This window comes from Onychomys torridus, chromosome 4 (assembly GCF_903995425.1).
Source record: "Onychomys torridus chromosome 4, mOncTor1.1, whole genome shotgun sequence".
Lineage (NCBI taxonomy): Eukaryota > Metazoa > Chordata > Mammalia > Rodentia > Cricetidae > Onychomys > Onychomys torridus.
Window position 1 is genome coordinate 53,633,898 of NC_050446.1, and position 21,543 is coordinate 53,655,440.

Below are 21,543 nucleotides of genomic sequence, written 5' to 3' on the forward strand. Positions count from 1 at the left end.
TGAATTCTTGAATGTGCTAGTCATATCAGCACACGTTTGTTACTGGGAGCCGGAAGAGGACAAGATCCTGAAAGGAGGAAACATCAATCAGGACAGCATGGCCAGCATTTTTTACACAGTCCCACCAAATAATTGGAGTGCATTGAGATAGTTTGTCTCCACACCCTGTGTATATTTTCATATTAGCCTAACTTCGTGTTAGAGTGAGCTTTCAGGTAACCCAAAGACACCTTGTCCATATACACTGTGAGCAGTTGAACCCCCGAATGCCTTCCTCATGGTCTCCCTACAGAGAGGGAGGAAGGAGAGAGGTGGTAGTTAATTTACATAGACTGACATTATTAAAGCTCATATTTTATGTGACATAAGCCCTAGTTGATAGCTATCTAATGATTAAAATGGTGCCTTTTCAGGAAAGCTTTTCAGTATGTATCATATCAAGTCAACAAAGTCCAACATCCTTATATCTGGCACATGGCATGTGAGGTAGAGGAGGTCAGCATTCTCCACTACAAACCTGGCATAAATTGTTACCTGCCTTGAGCAAGTAGACACAAGGCTGGAGAGCCCAATAAATTCCTCTTCCCTAATCTATATGGACACAAACACAACATAACTGTGTAATTTTACCCCTCGTAAAACATAACTTTCGGGGTTGGGGATTTAACTCAGTGGTAGAGCGCTTGCCTAGCAAGCCCAAGGCCCGGGGTTTGATCCTCAGCTCAAAAACAAACAAACAAACAAAAACATAACTATCACACCTATGACAAGCCTAGATACTGGACATACATGTGAGGAACAGGCTATTTCCTTTGGCATCTGTGCCTTATAGGTGACCTTATTTAGTTTCAGCCCTCTTTTCATGAACACTAAAATTGTGTAAAGCTAAGACAGCCTTGGCAATCCCAATTAACAAAACAGTAATGTATTGGGGTGTCCGTGGGTTTTTTCTGCAGTGTAGTATGCTGCATGGCTGTTGCTGGTTTGGTTTCTCACCCCAGAAATTTGTGCACAGGTTGTGCTCATAGAGTATAAACTGAGTCCGTACAAATGTGAGCACCAGCATCTGACCCATCTACTCCAGCCAGAATTACTGTATTTCACTAAATCAACATGCCACAGTCATTAAGGACGTCATTATTTTGTGCATTACTGAGAGAGGGGAAAAAAACCATTGCTGTCAATTGAACTGACAGAGTGCTTTAGAGGCACAATGCTGTAGGGGGAAATGTGCTTTTAGAATTATTGAAATATGTTAAGACTGAGACTGAGCAAAAGGTTGGCTCAAAGCGCATAATGGCATAATTTAACACCCCAGCTGTAGCATCCATCACCCTCGCTGTCCACAAGATTGCACATACCACAAATAGATACTCTGTAACAGGAGAAAAATTCCAAGTCAGTTTATTTGTTTCTGAATTCTACAGTTCTCTAGGACTCCAAGCAATCTAAGGGTATATAGATTTTTTTCATTTAATCCTTTACAATTTTTTAATATCAAATTTCAATGATATTGTTCTGTAGGTCTATGCTGATAACACAATGTATTTATTATAGTAAAACTTTGTGACTACCTAAGAGTCCATTGCCTACTGCACAGCTGTCTAAATCATCTTTATAAAAGAGTTAGAAACACGCGTCTGTGACCGGAGAACAAAGTGCAGATAAGAAGGAAGAATGGTGCACCTAGGAAACAATATACGAAGTGCAGAGGAGGCAAAAGCTAGGAACAATGACACACTGGGAACAGCTTATGTATGGCCTAACCTTATTCTGCCTCACCACTGGCCAAACAGCTCTATTTATCAACCAATGAGAGCAACACATATTCCCAGCATACAGAAAACATCCCACAGCATGGCTGTATTTTGCATAATTTTCTCACTTCTTTTGAACCAGCTTTACTCTTGCTGAGTTTGCTGAGTTTGTGAATCCTTCTCCAGCTCAGGCAGTCATGGTTCCTTCCCAGAACCCACAATTCCACTTAGTAAAATGGTCTTGCCAGTGTCTCTCTGAGTCTAAGCTAAATTCCCATCTATTGTCTGATGAAGTTGGGACTTAGGGGTTGATTATGGTTCAGAACTTCAAATGGTAACTTTCTGGATTGAGCAGAAAGGATTTTTTTTTTTTTGAAGTGTTAGACAGTGGTATGTTTGAGGACAGGAGGCAGCGGGATAAGTGTGCTCTGTAGGGTCTTCTTCACAGTCTAGGCTCACTAGTAAATACAGATGCTCCCTGTATGGGTGCTCAGCGAAGACTGTAGGCACCACACACCACAAGCTCCACAGTGCTTCTCCCTCTGGGCCCTGGCCCTGTGTACAAAGCAAATTGATACTCTTCCAGGCAGGCCTCCGTAGTTTCTCTTGCTCAGTGGCTGGCGCCAATGGCTGGAATCTCCTCCCTTTTCCTTGCATTGTCCCACGCTATTTACCATCTTCTGTGCTCTTTGGTATTATTATCACTCTGTCATTGCTCTTTTAATGTCTATATTCTTCAGCATTTTCAATTCCCACGACACCGTTAGCAAATGTGGTGCCGGACCCTACTGGAGAATGCCATGTCTAGCCCTCAGTCACTTGGCTGCAGCAAATTTCACAAGCAGACTGACGATCAAGGCAAAAGGAGGAGCCAGCCTGAGAAGATTGCTAAAATGGGCTGACGCATGCATGGTTGCCGGCTTGAGTTTGCCAGAGTTGGAGTGACTTATTTCTGCTTTGTGTCATATGACAAGCCTTGTATCTACCACTGCATATATATTATCAAGGAAGTTATTTCTTTCCAACATTTGCTCTGAATTCCGTTTAGATGATGCCTGTTTGAAATAGAAGTAGGATTTAGTCTTTAGGTTTTTTTAGGTTTGTTACAGTTTTGAAATTTTGGACTAGTAAAGTGATTGTGCTGTACATCGAAGTAGAACCCAAGCTTTTTTCTTTTGTACAGTGTCAACATATTGGCAACAAATTGTAATTGTTCACCATGTAAATTAGCACATGTCCTTGGTTTTAAGTGCTAGCAATAATTTCAGAAAGCTTACTTTTGAAATTTGAAAGGCTTAAAAATTTTTTAAAAAAAGAACAGAATTAAGTCCCTTTGTTCTTCCTCTCAGTAAGGAACACACTTAAGACTTTTCTTTGGTTACCGCAATAACTGTTTGCCACCAGTTAAAACAGGGTTAGAAACATCTCTCTCCAGACCATCCCAATAAATGTCAAAATAAGCTACAGATAATGGGAAAATACTGTGAACATTTCCTGTTATACAGCCAGATGCCCAGGGTTGGGCCTTCGAAATAGAAAGCTTGTCTGTCCCAAATGTAAAGACCAGAAAACCCTCTGATCCAGAATTATGTTACATGCTTGGAGGGATGCAGTTGTTCTTCAGAATGGTGGTCCGTGCAAGATCTCAACTTGGCATTTTATTCAAATTTGAAAAGGGCTTCAGAAGTTACCTACCACAATTGCCTTACTTTGAAACTAATGAAACATAGCCCTTAGCCCAGGCAGAGTAGCACAAGTCTGTAATCAGTTTTCAGGAGGCTGAGGCAGGAGGATTCCAGGTTTTAGGTTTAGCATGGGCTATTTAGTGAGGTCTTGTCGCTAAAGAGAAATAAAGCAAGGGGTGGAAGGAATGCAGACTCCCAACAGCTCATGTATCTTAGACACTTAGTATTCAAATCTAGGAAACTGCATCTTGTCACTCCCGGAATTTTTCCCATTTTATAATTGCCAGGAAAAAAGAATAGGTTATCATATTTAAAACAAAAGCACCTCTTTTAGTTCATCTCCTACTGATATTAATACTTACAGGTTTCCCTGTGTGTCCTTCCATGTGTCTTAGGCAGGATCATACTTAATGCAAACTGGCTAAGAAGGGGGTTTAAGTGAGCTCTTAATATTTTTAAATCCCCAGAGGAAGCGGTTTACCGTATTCCTTGTCAATGGGAAAAAGTGTTTCATGTTCCCTCCCCAGGGAAGAGATTTCCTCCCACTTGTGGCTAATTCAGGAGCACTGTTCCAGTGTCAGCAGAAGGTGTGGTCACTTGAAAAAGAACGACGGTTAAGATTGATGGGAAAACCTCAGGTCAAGACTGATTCTGCCCGTCAGCTCATCACATGCCTCGCCAAAGCCCTCCCACTGACAAAGTAGATTTGGCCTGGATATTTCAACAACTGTGCGCACTTATGGGCACAGGAAATAACTGAATGAACAAGTGAGCTCCATATAAAAGATGAGACTAAAGCAGCTGTTTTTGGTTTGTTTTTCAAATTCTGAGGTGATATTTTGCCCCTATTAAAAATCATTTGAGGCACTTGGTTGATTTACACACATCTCTTTTCTAACATGTTCATGGTTTCTTAGATAGATGGACATTTTTTTCCTCTGCTCACATGTAATGCTGTTAAATCAGTATTCACCCTCAGTCCACCTATACTTCTCACACCAGACCCAGTGTGTTGCTTAACATATCCTACAAACTAGTTCTAAAGGCTTTAACACAAAAGCTGTAAGTAATTCTCTCTTCAAAATACAAAACCGGAGTTAAAGGTCGGAACCAGGCTGGGGAGAGGAGAGGAGAGGCAAGAAGTCTTTGCTCTATGCTCCTGGTGTACTTCTTACCCAGTATAGGTGTCGGGTTTTGATCCTTACGTTTACTGAGTATTTGAATGGGTTCAGTTACAATTATCAAATTCTGCTCACACACATATTGGTTTACCATATCTATTGACTCTAAATGAAGCAGAATGCACATTCTGTAGGTTAGATGCTCTTTAGTAAGCCCTGGCACATATTGTTTACTCTAAAACATCCATGTCCACTTTAGCATTCCCATTTTTAACAGAAGGAAGGTGTCACCCATCTTTGCATAGGCATTTTACCTGGAAATCCCCAGGAGCTGAATCCTGACACAGAAATGATCATATTCGTACGCATCAATGTGAAATGCAGAAGGCTCCCCACGCTCTGTGCACAGGGGCCCTGTAAGGGGCACGCTTATGTGAAGCTGTTCTGTTCTTGCATTAAATGCAGTTGCTGCATGTGCTAGACTGTGTAAATGGTGTTTCACCGATGTTTATTTCTGGCGTATTCAAAGCACTGTGATGTACTGAAACTCGGAATTGGTTTGCTGTTGGACTCATGTTCTTATTATGGTTGTCCATGTCCATGCTATTCAGCAAAAGCACCTTTTGTGTGTTCCACTGTACTACCAAGAGGATTAGTTATGAGCTCCTGAAAAAATAAAAATATCCATTTCCTTTGATCAGACTGAAAATAATTCTGTATGCTAAAGTCAGTTCATTAAGTATTCCAAGTAGTTTTGGAATGAAGACCTGTCTTTGAAATGAATCCTAAACTTTAGAGAGCAGAACAAAAGAAAACTATGAGAGACTCAATATCTTTCATCCCAGACTGAACAAAGTAATATATATGTGGTGGTAGACTGGTCTTGGATGTAATGGGTCTGCCTCTAAGGAGGAGAAATCCATGTGTCATTTTTATGAAGCCTATTAAATATTTCAGTTCACTAACCTACTTAAGTAGTGGTCTTACATTACAGAAAGTTAATGTCATAACATCTCAGTCATTTATTTCCTTCTTAACTGATACGGTCCAGCGCATGGTAAAGTCTGAGCTAAGAGCATCTCAGAATTTTGTTGTCTCAAGTCCTCCCTTGTATTTGTTTGTAACGCTCGCTTATTAATTTGCCGTTACAATTGCAGTTTTTGTTACTTTAAGGCACTCAACCAGAATGCTGAGCTCAGGAGTCGGCTGAACAGAATACACTCAGAGTCTATCATTTGTGATCAGGTTGTCAGTGTAAATATTATCCCCAGCCCTGATGAGGTAAGGCTCATTATAAATGGATATAGAACACCTATTTTATGACATCTAAATTTCTGCATATTTTTGCTCATTTTAAACAGTTGTTTTCTGTTAATGATATTCTCTCCCTAAATGTTTGTGTTGCAGACAGCTCAGTAGTCTTCGAAGTCAAAGATGTATATGAACTTGACATCATGCATTCTTGGTGACTGCTGTCTCTTTTTATTTATTTCTATATCCACCTGATGTCACCAAATACTTAATTTATATATCTAGTCCAGCTTGTTTATTTTCTGCATCTGTTTTGTTCTTTTTAAAAAAAAAAAAAAAAACATGTTCATTATCACCAAATTTCTAATGAAGTGCTGAAAAAGTTTAGCTGACAAATTGTTAACTAAGACTTGCTTAAAGGTTTCTTTGGAAGAAGTTATCTAGGGAGGGAAGCTACCTCTTCCTAAAACAAAGCTAATTGTGCTGCTAGTGGCCTTCATGATGACTCAGGCAGTCAAAAGCCAGCAGGGACTGGAAGTTGGGTAGGGTGCTTGCCTGCCATGCAGATGCCTGGGCACAGGTAACAGGTGTAAAGTGAAAACTCATCATGTGCTGAGGCCTGTTCTAACCAGTCACACTGTGCTTCATGTGTCATTATCAATACCCTCTATAGTACACTCTATTATTCTATTTTTTATATTGAAGAAATGGCATGAAAATAGAAAACCATCCAGAATGCAGGCTAAAATGTGTATAAGCTTTTGTAAAATTACTGTTTTATTAATCACTAGAAATTAAAGCTTTGTATATGGCAACGCATCTAACAAAGTGAGAGTTTAAACTAATACTAAGATCATATTTGCATGAAAGCCATATGTTTTACCATAAATCAGACTCAAGCATTCTCCTGGAAAGATCCCAAGGCATCCTACCTTTGACTTAAGTTGCCTGTCCACTGTTTCTGCTCATCTTTAGGGTCCCACTGAACTCTAGTCACATTTATGCCCACTCAGTTGCTAGGAATATTTCTAAGATTGGTTAATGAAAAAATATTTAGATCCAGCAAAGTGACTCAGTGAGTCAAGGTACTTGACACCAAGTCTGATGACCTGAGTCTAGTCCCTGGGGAACCACACAGTGGGAGAGAGAGCAGAGTGCTGTAAGTTGTCCTTTGAGCCCCCCTACACCTGTATGTGAGCGCCCCCATATGCACACCCAATACATACATGTGATTTTCAAATTACTTAATAATCCTTAGTTGAACTCTTTAACCTGAAAAGTGAATTGAAGTATATATTATATTCTTAAAATTCTTTCTAAATAAATTTATCTTCCTTGAAAGCAGTCATTTGTACCTTAGCACACATAAACAGTATTTTCTTAAAACAAGATTCAGTAGTCTAGACATGTTTGATTGGTTTAAAATTCATGATTTAGTTGGAAATCCAATTATATATCTCCTATTTCAGGAATTAACATCACCAGCCTAGGTGTCTTGAGACGTTTCTGTAAATACTTCCTGAGGTTTAATTTACTGTTTGAAGCAATGGTTCTCAACCTGTGGGTCGTGAGCCATCTGGAGGGTCACATATCAGATAGTTACAGTGTATCATAACAGCAGCAACACTACAGTTATGAAGTAGCAGTGAAAATAATGGTATGGTGGGGAGTCACCACAGCATGAGGAACTGTATGGAAGGGTCTCAGCATTAGGAAGGTTGAGAACCACTGGCTTAGACTATGACAAGTAATGACAGGCCTAAGACCACAGTCAATTCACATTTTTAATAGGGGTTTCACCTGTTAAATTGCATTTGCTACTAATAGAGCATATTGTAACATCATGGCCTTTCAATTCTGCCTTTGGGAGTCTCTAGGCACAGAAGATGGAATCATATATGGTAGCAAGTGAAACTTGGTCCCTCGTGTGAACAGACAGTTTGGAATTCTCTAGAAAATCTAATGTGGAGGAATAGCAGTACTACCAGGAGGAGAAACATGATTCTGTCCTATGCGTCTCTCTCCCACAGGCTGGTGAGCAAATCCATGTCAACCTCCCTCTGTCCCAGCAGGTGGCCAATGAGAGCCGCCTCTCCATGTCAGAATCTGTGTCAGAGTTCTTCGACGCCCAAGAGGTGCTGCTGTCTGCAAGTTCATCAGAGAACGAGGTAAGGCTCCCGGGTGTGCCCGTCCATCTCGTTTGCTTGCAACTGTGAGTGTGCGTAAAGGCCGCCAGATTCTGGGGCTTTGGGCTGTTGTGTGTGTTTGTTTGTGTCATGGGAAGAGCCAAAGGGTGTGAGCCACCATGGTGCTTCCCATTTCCTGAGCACAGTGCTTCTGGGCTGCAATTCGGGGGCTCTTAACTTGGATGAATAAAGGGAAATAATCAAACATTTATATATGTGGCAAAGTAACCAAACTACTGGTGACAGAGTTCATTGCAGGGACCATTTATTTGGTAATATAGAAAGGGTAAGCGAATTAGAAAACCATCTCTGTTGGGCACCTTAATATGTCTACAAGGAAATCTGATCTGTCCCAATCCCCAGTATTCTTAAGACCACAATTTAGCTGTCACACAGAATGCCAATAGTCTGATCTCTGTACTCAGGTGCAGCCTCATGTTCCTTTTTCTTCTAGATCCTTCCAATAGTCAAAGGAGTGATTCCTGGAGTTGTCAATTTGCTAAAGACATCGTATTATCCCTTGTAACAAAGAGAAGTAGTCCTTTGTACCACCCACACTGGAAAGAACTGGACTGCATATTATCCTTGTGCCCTGTGTTTTAGAGGCTTCCAAAAATAGTGGCTTTCATCCATAGCTTCCTCCTGTACCACAATAATGAGGCATGAGCGAGGAAATAAACTCAAATAATAGTCACCACGATGTTCTCAGGGTTATCCCTCCTCTTTAGTTAAGGTGTGGCCCCTAGGTCGATCTAATCTGTCCCAGTAAAGCTCCTCAAGCCTTTACACTGACACGCTTGGCAAGCCCACCTTGTGAGCCAAGCATTGGTGTGTGAATTCCGGTAACAGCTGCAGGGTCCATGCAAGTGGTGTGTCCTGTACCGCAGCTACCAGTGGAGACGGGTCCTCTGCACTGGCCTCCCATGCTGTCTGGAGTGTTTTTCCCAGAGGAATGTATGTTATATTCCCCTCCCCCCCCACATTCAGTCCTTCGGGGTGCCTTGTTGACTTCTTCCTCCTGGCTATCACTCTCCCACACAATATGTTTCATCCATTTCATTTTTTATGTGTTTGCACCTCTAGAATACAGGTTCCGCAAAGGTCTCTAGAACAGTCTAGTGAATTCAGAACTAGCACTCAATAAGTATTTACTAATGCAATAAAGGAAAGAGTTCTCAGGCCATTCATCCACTAATTCTTCTGAGAAATGCCCACATCAAAATTGCCCTGACTAGGGATGCAGTATCTACCAGTGCATTTACTTAATGAGTCCTCAGCTCCTCTTAAGAAAATTGTCTACTAAAAGCTACATCATTGGTTTTTAAAGATGGCCTACTTCTTTCTAGAATGCTCTGCCAGCCTAGTGTCTGCTTTAGAATTTGTGTCTGCAGGGACACACCTAGTCACATTTAGAAAATAGTTGCTGAACTGTTTTTGAACCCTGAAGTTCAACATAAAATATTTGGCTCCAGCACTTTGAGCTCACGGGGAAGAAGACAGTCCTCCATAGCACTGCAGGGTCTATGCATCGGACCACGTGAGAGGGCCACAGCTAATAGCCCAGCCCCAGTTACTGCACCAACTTATGACATGCCCACCTCTGACCCATGTCCACTGCCACCTAGGAATTCTTCACCAGCAATATTGTATCATTTATGGCACAGTTTGGGAGAGATCGGAAACCAAAGAGGAAGAGCATGCTTAAGCATGGCTGTTTCCTTAACAAATGCTAACAATAAGCAAGCCTTTGATACATATTCAGTTCTGGTAGGCACTTGTCTCCTCATCTGTAATCAGTGAGATTGGCTTCTTCTAGAGAAACTGGGTGGTAGAGAAGCTAAAAAGCAAGCTGAAGAACTCAGCTTCACTGAGCCTGCTGGTATCCCTCTAGCTCTCTTTCAGTCAGAGAGAACTGTAGAGACAAAATACAGAGAGAGAATATGAATCAGAAAAAAAAATACTCTTAATTTTGCCACATGCAAAAGCAACTCTTATTATTCTAACCTATGTATGCAGTCCTTCTGTCAGGGTTTATCACATGAAATGTGTGAACTCTAGAAGCAGAAGTATGTGGACTCTTTTCAACCCTGAGTTTTATTTACTTAGTGTGTTTGCAAAGGAGAGGTATGTGTGTATATGTGCTCTTGTATGAGTATGACTCTGGGTGTGTGTTTGTGTGCATGAACATGCATGTGTAAAAGCCAGAGGTCAACTTCCGGTATCTTCCTCAGTTTTCCTCCATCTAATTTTTTGAGACACACTCTCTCCCTGAGCCCTGGTGTTCATCGGTTTGGCTAGGCTGGCTGGCCGCCTCTGGGACTCTGCCTGTCTTCTCTCTTCCATTGCTGTGAGTTCAGGTACATTCACCACACCCAGTTCTCACATGGGTCCTGGGAATCTGATCTCAGCTCTTTATGTTTGTACAACAAGCACTCTACCAGCAGCTCAGCCCCTCAACCCTAATCTAAAAATCATTGATAAATCTAGAAATACTAAAAATTTTAAATACACTAAATTATTTTTAGTAGTACAGGACATCAAGCCCAGGGCCTTGTACATGCTAGGTAAACTCTATCACTTAGCTATGCCCTTAGTCCTACTAGTTTTTATTATATTCAAATTTAAAACTTTCAATAGCAAAATGCTGACATAAAGTTAAAAATCAAGATGGTGCTCACTGGTGGCCAACACAGCCCGAGCATCTTGCTCCAGACTCTTTGCAGGAGCAGCTGTAGCCTCCCCCAGGGTCCTGGTTTCTCCAGGGAGTGAGCACCTCTCTTCTGGCCTGGTGAGGCGGGCGGGATCTAGAGAGGACCACTGTGATGAAAGGAAGTTGTGAGGAACAGAGAGAGAGAGAGAGAGAGAGAGAGAGCGCAACACTTGAGCCCCATGGGCACCATGACTGCGATCATCAAGAAACAGATCCTGGACATCTAGGGAAGCACCTAGACAACAGAACACCAAGGGTTGAGGTAAACACATCAGTCCCACTCCCAGCTGGGCACTGTGGGAAGTGAGTTAGTAGATGGTGGAGTGATGGGAGAGAAAGACGAGAGCAAAGAGGTGGTGGAAACAAGTGGTTAGTGCCCTATGAAGTGAGGGAGTTGCTGTTCTCACTCCTTGGGAAAAGTTGGCTCACACCATCAAGAAAGCCAATAACAAACGCAAGAGCTAGTGGCCCTGTGCCTTCTTCCTTTGAGAAAACCAACCACTGAATGAGTCGCTGTGACTTCCAGAGTCCCATCCTAGGCCAGGAAGAAGAGCAGTGTCTGCAGCATGGGGACAACTGACTGGACATGTCCTGCTGTTTACTTCTCATCCATGGCCTGACTGCTAATCTCTCTAGCTGTGGTGGTGGTTCAACTAGGAGACTTGACAACTCTAGGTTGAACTGCAGTTTTACTGTGCTACATCTGACTTTGGCCAGAGATTTACTTCCTTTGAAGCTTTGGATTGGACAAACACTTGAAGACAGCCAGAGACCCTGTCCAATATGTGGCCCACCCACAGCAGGAGCCACTATAGTGTGCAAGTAAGGGGTGGAGAGATGGGAAAGAGAAGCATAATGGTTTGTGCAGTATAAAGAGAGACAAATATGGAGACTCAAGGGTGGAGAGGAACAGTCTGATGTGAATAGCTTGCAAAGCCACCTGAGGCCATGGTGAAGTCCTGGCCCCTTGCTGCTGCTGTGGGCCATGTATAAGTTCATGACCATGAAGCAGCAAGGGTCTGTGTCAATGTCCATGGTCCATCTTACTACCAAAGGCCATTTGGATGTCCCTGGTTTGGACGGCTGCCTGGGACCATGTTGATATCCAATGGCTGCACAGAGTTGTCCCCTCCTCCTGCCACCTGCAGCTTTGGGTGAGCTAGCCAGGGCAGTGCTGGAGAGCCCACCCTGGTGGGAAGGATTCAGGAGAGCTGGCAGGCTGACCAACCAACTCAGCCTGGTCCAGATCCAGGGCTATGAATTGGCCCATCCCAACATCCACCCCATCTATGAACTGCTAGAGCACATGAAGGGGCCAGTCCTGCAGATTCAAAGCTGTAGGATCTCTATGACACAGGGCAATTACAGGATATCCACAAGGAGTCCCAGTGAAGGCTCTGTATTGATAGTGTAGCAGAAGTCAGAGGCCTCAAACCAGACCAATGACTCTTTGCAATGACATTTGCAAGTAAAGATATATGGAATAAAGGGTATGTGACTTTACTGTGACACGTTACAGCTTCCATGCTGAGATTTTTTTTATTTCATGTAGGGAGAGGGGGAGTTTGAAAGGGCAGAGGGCAGGTACAAAGGGATGGGGAAATGAGTGGAACTAGTGTGCAGGATGTAAAATCCATGAAGAATCAATAAAAGTTAAAATAAAAAATTGGTAGACTCATCCATTATGGGTGGCCTACTCCCTGGGTTTGGGTCTTGTACTGTTTAAGTGTAGGGATGCGACTGGACACATGCAAGCATGCGCACATTTATTCTCTCTGCTCTTGACTGGGAAAGTAACCAATGGCTTCAAGTTCCTACCTTGACTTTTCTACAACGATGGGCCATAAACTGGAGTTGTATGACAAATAAACCCTTTCTCCCTTAAATTAAAAATAAAAAGTTGCAAACTATGTAAAATGCAAGGTATATGATGACAGAAAACTGTTGAAAGACATTTGTGTGCTGGTTCATCTCCATATCCATCAGTAGACAATGAAATGTGCTGCCTTTCCAAATACTGATGAAGAGCTTTGTGTCTTGTGCGCAGAACACCACAAAACTAAGATCCAGACATGGTGAGCATTACCATAATCCCAGCACTTGGGAAGCACGGGGAGGAGGCTCACCATGAATGGTCCAGCTTATTCTACATAATGAGTTCATGACTAACCAGAGATTTGTAGCAAGACTCTGGCTGGAAGCACCAAGCCTGTAACTGGAGGCAGAGCTTTTTGTCCCATCCACCTGATTACACTCAGCAGTCCTTTCCCAAATTACCACTCAGAGGCTTATATTATAAATGCTTGGCCAATGGCTCAGGCTTATTACTAGCTAGCTCTACATTTAAATTAACCCATATTTCTTATCTGTGCTTTGCCACGTGGTTTGTGGCTTATTCCTTCATTTTCTACATGTCTTGCTTCCTCAGTGGGCTGGCTAGCATCTGCCCTGACTCCACCTTTTCATCTCTGTCTTCAGTTTGATTGTACTGCCTAACCTTATCTTGCCTCACTATTGATCAAAACTGCCTTATTATCAACCAGTGAGAGCAACACATATTCACAGCACACAGAAGGATATCCCACTTCACCAAGCCAAAACAAATGGCCAAACATAAAATGTGATCTTCTCTGTTAGTAGGTAAAGACACATACAGTGTGTGTTTATGCTGGCGTTTTAAGATTCGGGCGATGAAGCCAGGCAGTGGTGGTACATGCCTTTAATCCCAGCACTCGGGAGGCAAAGCCAGGCAGATCTCTGAGTTCGAGGCCAGCCTGGGCTACAGAGTGAGTCCCAAGAAAGGCTCAAAGCTACACAGAGAAACTCTGTCTCGGAAAAAAAAAAAAAAAAAAAAGATTCGAGGGATGAAGCCTATCTGAATGGGCCTGTACTGGCAGCTGCAGATGATTTTCAAACCCTGTGTGCCTTCATGTACTTGCTCATATTTTACAGTACGAGTGTTTTGGTTTTGTGCTCAGAGAGGACGCTGCTGTTTACACCTTGAAGACATTAAAGAGTATCATTTTCCAGCCTGTAGTGGAGACGTTGGTTTCCTGGGTCAGCTTGTGGCTTAGTGCCCTTTCTTAACTGCTCCAGCTCTGTACATCACGTTGTTCCTTAATCTTATTTTGCCCTTAATTTGGGTTTCATTTCAGTTTGTCTGTTCATGTGTTTTTGCAGTATTTGGGACTGAACCTAGAACTTAGGCATGGTAGTCAGGCAGTCTGCCATTGAGCTCTATTCCCACTCCACTGGTTTCTTTGTTGCTCCATTCATGAAGAGAATGACTTATGTTTGCTCTTTCCCCTGCCTCCCAATAGCTGTCAGATTCTAGAGTTTCTTCCCTAGATCTGTGGAGCATCTTCTCATCGCATCTCCTGGAAAACTGAGTCTTGACTCTGTGTACACTCCCTTAGTTCGTTGGTGTTCAATGACCCTCAGGCTGGCATGAAAAGCTTGTTGTCATGCCCTTTCCTGTCTCCCTATACTTAGTAGTCACAGCCTCTCTTAACCTCCCAGAGGTCCTTGGGTAAATGCTTCCCTAATGGTTCCTGCTTTTGCCTCTTCCTGGGCCTCTCGCTTTCATAATGACTAGGCAATGCCTGTTTCCTCTCAGACACCTCCCACACCCTCTGCTCAATAAGTCTGCTCTGAGCAGCCTATCTGGAGTCCTCGGTGTAGAATCACAGGCCTTCTTTTATGTGTATGTGTACTGTGTTTTCCATAGTTAAGCATTCAAGCCTCCCCCAGGTTCCCACCTTAGCTGAGAAGGAGTGACTTCAAAACAGCCATTCCTCTCTGGCACCTGGTGGAAGATACCAAGTATCTTCAAGTATCCTTGAGCCAAGTATGTTTTCACTGTGACACTTGCTTCTCATTTGAACAACCTTGTTACTTTTTACCTTTTAATGATCTGAGCTTCCAAGGCAAGAAACCTGAGGAACATTCTCATCACCTCTCTGTCCTCACTCCCTTAGGCTTCTGATGATGAGTCATACATCAGCGATGTGAGTGATAACATATCTGAGGACAACACCAGTGTTGCGGACAATATTTCTCGGCAAAGTATGCATCATTTGAGTGTCCAGTTTGTTCTGTCTACATGCTGAATTACAACCCTGGTGAATTACTAGCCAGTCATTCCCTTCTGCTTACCAGTTATCCCCTTTCAGTTAGTTATTGGTAGCTTTTCTTTAGCATAATCAGTCAGCGTGTGCAACTGTAAAATCTGTTGGGTTTGTGATTAAGTAGAGAAACTTGACCTCTTGTTTAGACCCAAATGTCAAATCTCTCTTGTTGAAATATGCACAGAGAGACAGAGGGGGCGTTAAATAATATTTGAGTATGTTTAAACACCTACTGTGATGTTTTGTGCACTGGTTCTCAACTTCATATAGAGATGATCCTCTGTATGAAGGAGATTGTGATTAGATGTGTTACAGTCAGAATTCTATGAAAGGGTTCTGTTTTCCACTCTGATTTTGTGAAACCAGAGAGGGGAAGCTTTGCTCACTCTGCTTCTTCCTCTGCCAGTCCTGAATGGGGAGCTCACAGGAGGTGCCTTCAGGAATGGCCGCCGCACGTGCCTGCCTGCTCCTTGCCCTGACACCAGTAACATTAACCTATGGAATATCTTGAGAAACAACATTGGCAAAGACCTGTCAAAGGTCTCCATGCCCGTGGAGCTCAACGAACCACTCAACACTCTGCAGCACCTCTGTGAAGAAATGGAGTACAGCGAGCTCCTGGACAAGGCCTCAGAGACGGATGACCCCTATGAGAGAATGGTAATGGAGGGCAGGGCAGGACTGGTTGAAAACCTGAGCTAGGCTACAGCCATCCTCTAGACAACTTTTTTGTTAGTATAATAACATTCTCACTGTGTTAGGTATTAGAGAAGATTTGGTCTGTGTGCATAACCAAACATGGCCAGAAATTCTAGATACTCTTATTGGAAACTACTCATGTTGTGAATTTTCCATGGCCTAGATGCCCACAGGGGTCTCAGCCCTTGACATTGCCATATGGAGTCAACATAGCTATCCTGAGATGCATGTTGACCTTGAGCTGTAGGTTGGGGACACCTGCTGGCCTAGAGTGTTCCCTAGAGTTTGGCAAAGAGATTAAAGACTCCTGGTCAAAAGCATGCCCAGCCTTGCTCTGTCAGCTAGTCCCGTGTGCCAGGAGAGCCCATCTGTTCAGGTGCATAGTTCTAAGAAAGCAACTTGCTGGTGGTACTTTGCCCTCTACTCCATAAGGCTGGAAAACTTGACCTCTGCTCTAACCAGCACCAGCAGCCACACCTTCATGCCTGTGAGGCTAAGGGTGTGCCCACGACATGGCTAACAAACTGGCTTCCGGAACCTTTGACATCTCTGATAGTCAGGAAATCGGGTGAACACGTGAATGAAGAGCACTTGACTTCAGTTGCCTGACACTTCTCACAGGGGTAGTCATCCCTTCCTGTGTATATTGCTGAAGAGTCAAGTAATTGAAAACACAGGTGTCATCAGATCAGCACCCCTCAACATGGAGTGTGTGCCACCTGTAGGGGTATAGGCACACGGCCCTGGAGTGGTCTCCTACATCATGCTCCTTTCTCGGCGTCTTCGCAGGTTCTCGTTGCTGCTTTTGCGGTCTCAGGGTATTGCTCCACCTACTTCAGAGCAGGAAGCAAACCGTTCAACCCCGTCCTGGGGGAGACCTATGAATGCATAAGAGAAGATAAGGGCTTCCGGTTCTTCTCTGAACAAGTAAGTGAGGTTGCCATCCAAGCTCAGAGGACAGTTTAGTGAAGAGAAAAGCTTTAATAACTGTGTGATTGGGACAGGCTATCTTACCAGTTAAGAGAAATACCATGTAATTTGACTGCATCATCATCCCCTCTAAGTGTGTGTGGGTTCTCTGTGTTTACCTATGTCTTAAATATTAACGACTTATTTATAGTTTTAAGGTGAATTTATTATTAGAACTGGATATTCTGGTTGTCATGGGGGGATGGTTTTATTTTTTAAAATAATATTGTTGATGTTGATGATGTATGCAAGTAATCACAGCACTGGGTGGAGGCAGCAAGATCAGGAGTTCAAGGCCAGTCTTAGCTGTAAGTTTGAAGCCAGCCTGAGCTGCTACATGAGACCCTGTCTCAAAAAACAAAAACATCATTTATAGAAGTTAGAATATTGACATCATTGCGCGCTCACGTCCTCTCTCTCTCTCTCTCTCTCTCTCTCTCTCTCTCTCTCTCTCTCTCTCTCTTTTTCTCTCTCTCTCCTCCCCCCCACTTTAAATTACCAGGTTAGCCATCATCCACCCATTTCTGCCTGTCACTGTGAATCGAAGAACTTTGTCTTCTGGCAAGGTTTGTATTTCAATTACAATTGAAAGCCAAATGTATAAGACTGTAGAAAATGTCTAGCTATGAAAGTCCACTGTGCTCAGTTTGATTTCTGCCTTGGGAACTCAGAGACTTAGTAAATGCTGGTAGGGATCATCTTGAGAAATTAAATTTTCCAGCTAACTATGAATCCATGTTGTCTTGGAAATGAGATGCTGAGCCTGCAGAACATCAGCTCCACACTGCCCATTCCAGCCTAGAACTCTCACCGTGTCTCGTTGTGCCTTGTCTTGTTGGGCCTCTGTACTGTGGCACTGATGTCTCTTGCCCTCTTGCTCTTGGAGTATGTATGTCGCGCCCGCCTCGACCAGCAAGGAAGACGCAACACCGGGATCCTTCTCATTACAGTTTAATCAGACCTTTGATTAGTTACATTGTGTCTCTCTTGCTGGGGCAAGCCTCTCCCAGCACCTAAGTAGGGCTGGGCTGCCAACCCCAAGCAGCCACGTGGGCACTGTCCACAGGTTCACGCATATGCCAGCAACACACGAATCCAGCCACAGCCAAATAAGGAGCTGTTTACCATAAAGAGTGTTTGCCATCGGGAAGGCAGAGGGTAGAAGCCAGAGCCATCTTTAGGGTGCGGCTACACGCGGCTCTCTACATATGTACAGAGATTTTTACTGGCCAAAGGAATGCTCACTGGCACATCTGTCTAGGCATCTAGTCAACCAACATGTCCACAAGCATGTGTAGAGCCAGCCAACCTAGATGAACAGCACTCAGAAAAACTATCTATACTAATCATATGCAGAATAGTTTTCTGTTACTCCCCAAGAAATGTAACAGTAAACAACCATTTCCTAAAGACTGACATTGGGTTAGTCCTTACAGGTAATCCAGAGATAATTTCAAGTATATGAGAGCAGTACATCTTTTATACATGCAAATATCTTGTACTTTTTATATAAGAGACACGAGCATCTGCAGATTGTGGTGTAATATATAGATGTTCTAGAACGCCCCCTCCCCCAAACGATAACAATTTAAACACTAAAGTGATTCATGGTCATTTGACTCTTTGGTGCTGGGGCTTTGAAATGAAGTCTTTCCTAATTAGGGCTCATTGCTGTGGTACAATTTTGCAGCCTTACCTAAAATAAAGTTTCAAAACCCCTTAGGAAAAAAGAATGCATTTGCTGACTTGACTATTAAGTGTCAAATAGACCTTCGAATGTGGAAGGTGCTTCGCTGCTCACAGGAAGCATTACCTTAACTTGAGAGCACACAATGTCAGTACTGTACCTGAACTCTATGGCAAAATAAGAAGATCATTCTTGGTTATAAGCAAGAGTCAGAAGTTCTATGAAGAAATCCCTAAGCTTCCTTTGTTTATCCAATTGGGACTAGGTGGGTTATTACAGACTTGCAGGTAGATCTGAGTCTCCACGTGGAAACATAACACCATTGAATGAGAGGAAGTGGTTGGCCTCCGGTTGTGTCTTAGCCAGTTTGGGGATATGTTAGAAAGTGCTGGGCCTTGGGCCGAGTGTCTTAGCCAGTGTAGAGACAGACGAGTTTAAGTTCATCCCATGTGCTCATAAATCTTCACTGTCTCTGTGTAAAGATTTTAGTTTATTTTTTTATCTTTTGCTCTTCTCCTCAGACATATAACTCCTATGTGTATAAGGAGAAGATGTGTTATGAGTCAGTGGTATTACCATACTGCAGTTATTTTTACGTATACTTCAGGCTTGATGTATATGGTGACTATTTTTCATTTAGTCAAAACTTAGCATCTATTATTATCTGGGGATCAGTGCACCCTAAGGTCTATGTTCATATGTATATGTGAGTACCTCACACCTGTACACATTCTATTCTGGCTTCTGGAATTTGTTTCATTAAATGGAAACAAACAGGGAGCATGGTTATGAAGGGAGAAAATGAATCTGGAAAGAATCACAATATTTTCACCTTGGCTATCTTCGGGTCTTTGTGATGTTTAATAATAGTACAGAATCAGTTATAATTACAAAAGTGTTTTGTAAACTATAATCCCAGTATTAGTTTTTTCAGAACTGATTGGATATGGAGCATTGAATTTCTGTCCCCTCTTTATCCCATCTAGATATCAGATGGAAAAACAAATTCTGGGGAAAGTCGATGGAAATCCTGCCCGTTGGAACCCTGAACGTTACGCTTCCAAAGTAGGTTGCTCCCTTCTCCTCTCAGGCTTCTTAGCCACTCTTGCAGTCCAAGTGGGTATGAGGAAAGGTTCAGTTCCCTGTGTGCCCAAAGCCTCTGTTACCTTCAGCACAATTTTTTCAGTATGTCTTCCACAAAAACAGATAGCCTTAGCCCATGTACCATAGCTTCCTGCTTCTCTCCTGGCATCCTTCAGCAACCACCTGCCATGTTCTCACCAACATTTTAATCTACATTTGTATTAGCAAGCTCTCCCTTTACCAGTTTCTTTTCTATACTATTTATAATTTCATTTTATATCTGTCTTGCTTAGATAAAGAACCTATTTTAAGTTTCCAAGTTACTTATAAAAAAAGTAACAATGTAATTCTTTTATACCATATTCTATATAAAAAAATTTAAAGAGATGGGCTATAAATATTTTTAAATTACTTCGTTTGTATTGAGGACAAAGATATGATTTTTGTTGCTTTTTGGTTGTTTGGTTGATTTGGGTTTTATCTACTTGGATGGTAGGATATGCTGGGGTTTGGAGGTAGAGACATGGTTTGGTAAATAAAAGCACTTCAGCAGGAATGTGAGGACCTGAGTTCGAATCCCCAGAAGCTATATACATAGCATGAGTGTCTGTAATCCAGTGCTGCTGTGGGAAGATAAGAGGTGGAGACAGGAGAATCCTCAGAAAATGTAGGCCAGCTAGCCTGCAGTATGCAGCAGAGAAACAACAGAGTGACCCTTTCTGAGTGGGAGGCAAAGACCAGAACCTGAGGCTACCCTGTGACCTCCACACACATGCCCGTGCACCTGTGTACACACACGCATAATCACACATGTGCATGCATATACATACACAGGCACGCATGTGCATTCACAACCTACTGACAAACTGGATATGAGGAAAGGTGAGAGGAGAGAGATAAACTTTCAATTAGTGAAAATTCGTCAATAGTTTTCCCAGGTGTCTCTAATACCTATATCACACCAATTGGGCCTTAGAAGTATTTTATTTCGTTATGAAATATAATTGTACTTGAAAATATACATATGTAGCCACTTACATCTGACTTGTGACCATGCTTGGCAGAAATTCTGTGCATCATTCCCCAGAATACATATTGGATTTGTGCCCTAGATAGGCTTATTCGCCTTCTCATCTTTTTTCTAAAGAATTACTCCATCTTAACTTTTATTGTGACCGTGTACTATGAGACTATTCTGGGAGTCAGTGCTCTCAGATGTGTATCTGATTTTGCTTCTTCCCCTGAATCCTTCCACAAATACTCATTACCTGCCTGTAAATGGAGACTCTTCAGTAGATCATTAAATGCCTTCCCTGCCCTCCTCATGACCTGGAACACACCACTGCCAGGACCCCAGATACCAGTTTCTTCTTGCCTTGTGTCTCATAGATACTTCCCCCCATACACAGTGCCCACCTCCCCACCACAAACCTACAGAGCCAGCCTCATCTGGTACCTCCTGCTTGACAATCACTCCATGTTTCCGAAAAGCTGAGGACTAACCCCCCCCCCTTCTGCTCATGATGCTTTGTTCATTTGTAAATAGTAACCTTCATGATACTTTTTTCAGTATTTGCTTACCTGTCACTAGACCCCTAGCATACTCTTCGTCCCGGAGGGGCAGAAAAAAGGCATTGTTGAATTTAGCAGCATTAGGTCCACAGAGAACACTCATTATTCATTCCTTAAGTAAATGAATCGTGTCATGCATATTTATGACTACACAGAAGTTTTTAAGAAATGAGGGCAAGTGAGGGGAAAGGAAGTTTTACCCAAAGAATATTCTCTCATGTAGGAACAGTGATATATCTGTGTCCATTACTTTTGATCAGCGCTGTATTCTTTGCAGGTACGGAGATTACTATGTGTGGAATAAAGTCACCACATGTATCCACAACATCCTCAGTGGGAGAAGATGGATCGAGCATTATGGCGAAGTGACTATTAGAAACACCAAAAGCAGCGTTTGCATCTGCAAGCTCACATTCGTCAAGGTAAGAAGCACCTTAGAAGAGAAAAGCGAAGATCCTGCAGAATGCTTCCTAAGGAAGAAAGGGAAGAAAATCTTCCCTGTATCCTATCTTAGGACATTTTAGACAAGAAACCACAATTGGCTTACAGCGTTGCTTGAGAGTATAAACTTCTGAATCTGTAGAGATCAAAAATACCATGTCAGAAAAAATAAGTCTATTTTTAAAGAATCTTGTTTTTACATAGCCAGCCAGGATACTAAGTAAAATTCTGGAACACATTTCATTCATAAATTGA

General features: G+C 42.6%; 1 protein-coding gene across 11 annotated transcripts in view; it reads left to right on the forward strand.

The window, feature by feature from the left end:
* The window catches only part of Osbpl6 (oxysterol binding protein like 6), a 195,688-nt gene that overhangs the window by 163,462 nt on the left and 10,683 nt on the right, over positions 1-21,543 (forward strand). For all 11 annotated transcript variants that reach the window (XM_036186038.1, XM_036186042.1, XM_036186043.1 and 8 more), the window contains 8 exons: positions 5,737-5,844; positions 7,845-7,982; positions 14,688-14,775; positions 15,244-15,497; positions 16,326-16,463; positions 17,008-17,071; positions 19,179-19,257; positions 21,125-21,269. In XM_036186038.1, the coding sequence (XP_036041931.1) occupies positions 5,737-5,844; positions 7,845-7,982; positions 14,688-14,775; positions 15,244-15,497; positions 16,326-16,463; positions 17,008-17,071; positions 19,179-19,257; positions 21,125-21,269 (1,014 nt within the window). The remainder of the gene's footprint in view (positions 1-5,736; positions 5,845-7,844; positions 7,983-14,687; positions 14,776-15,243; positions 15,498-16,325; positions 16,464-17,007; positions 17,072-19,178; positions 19,258-21,124; positions 21,270-21,543) is intronic.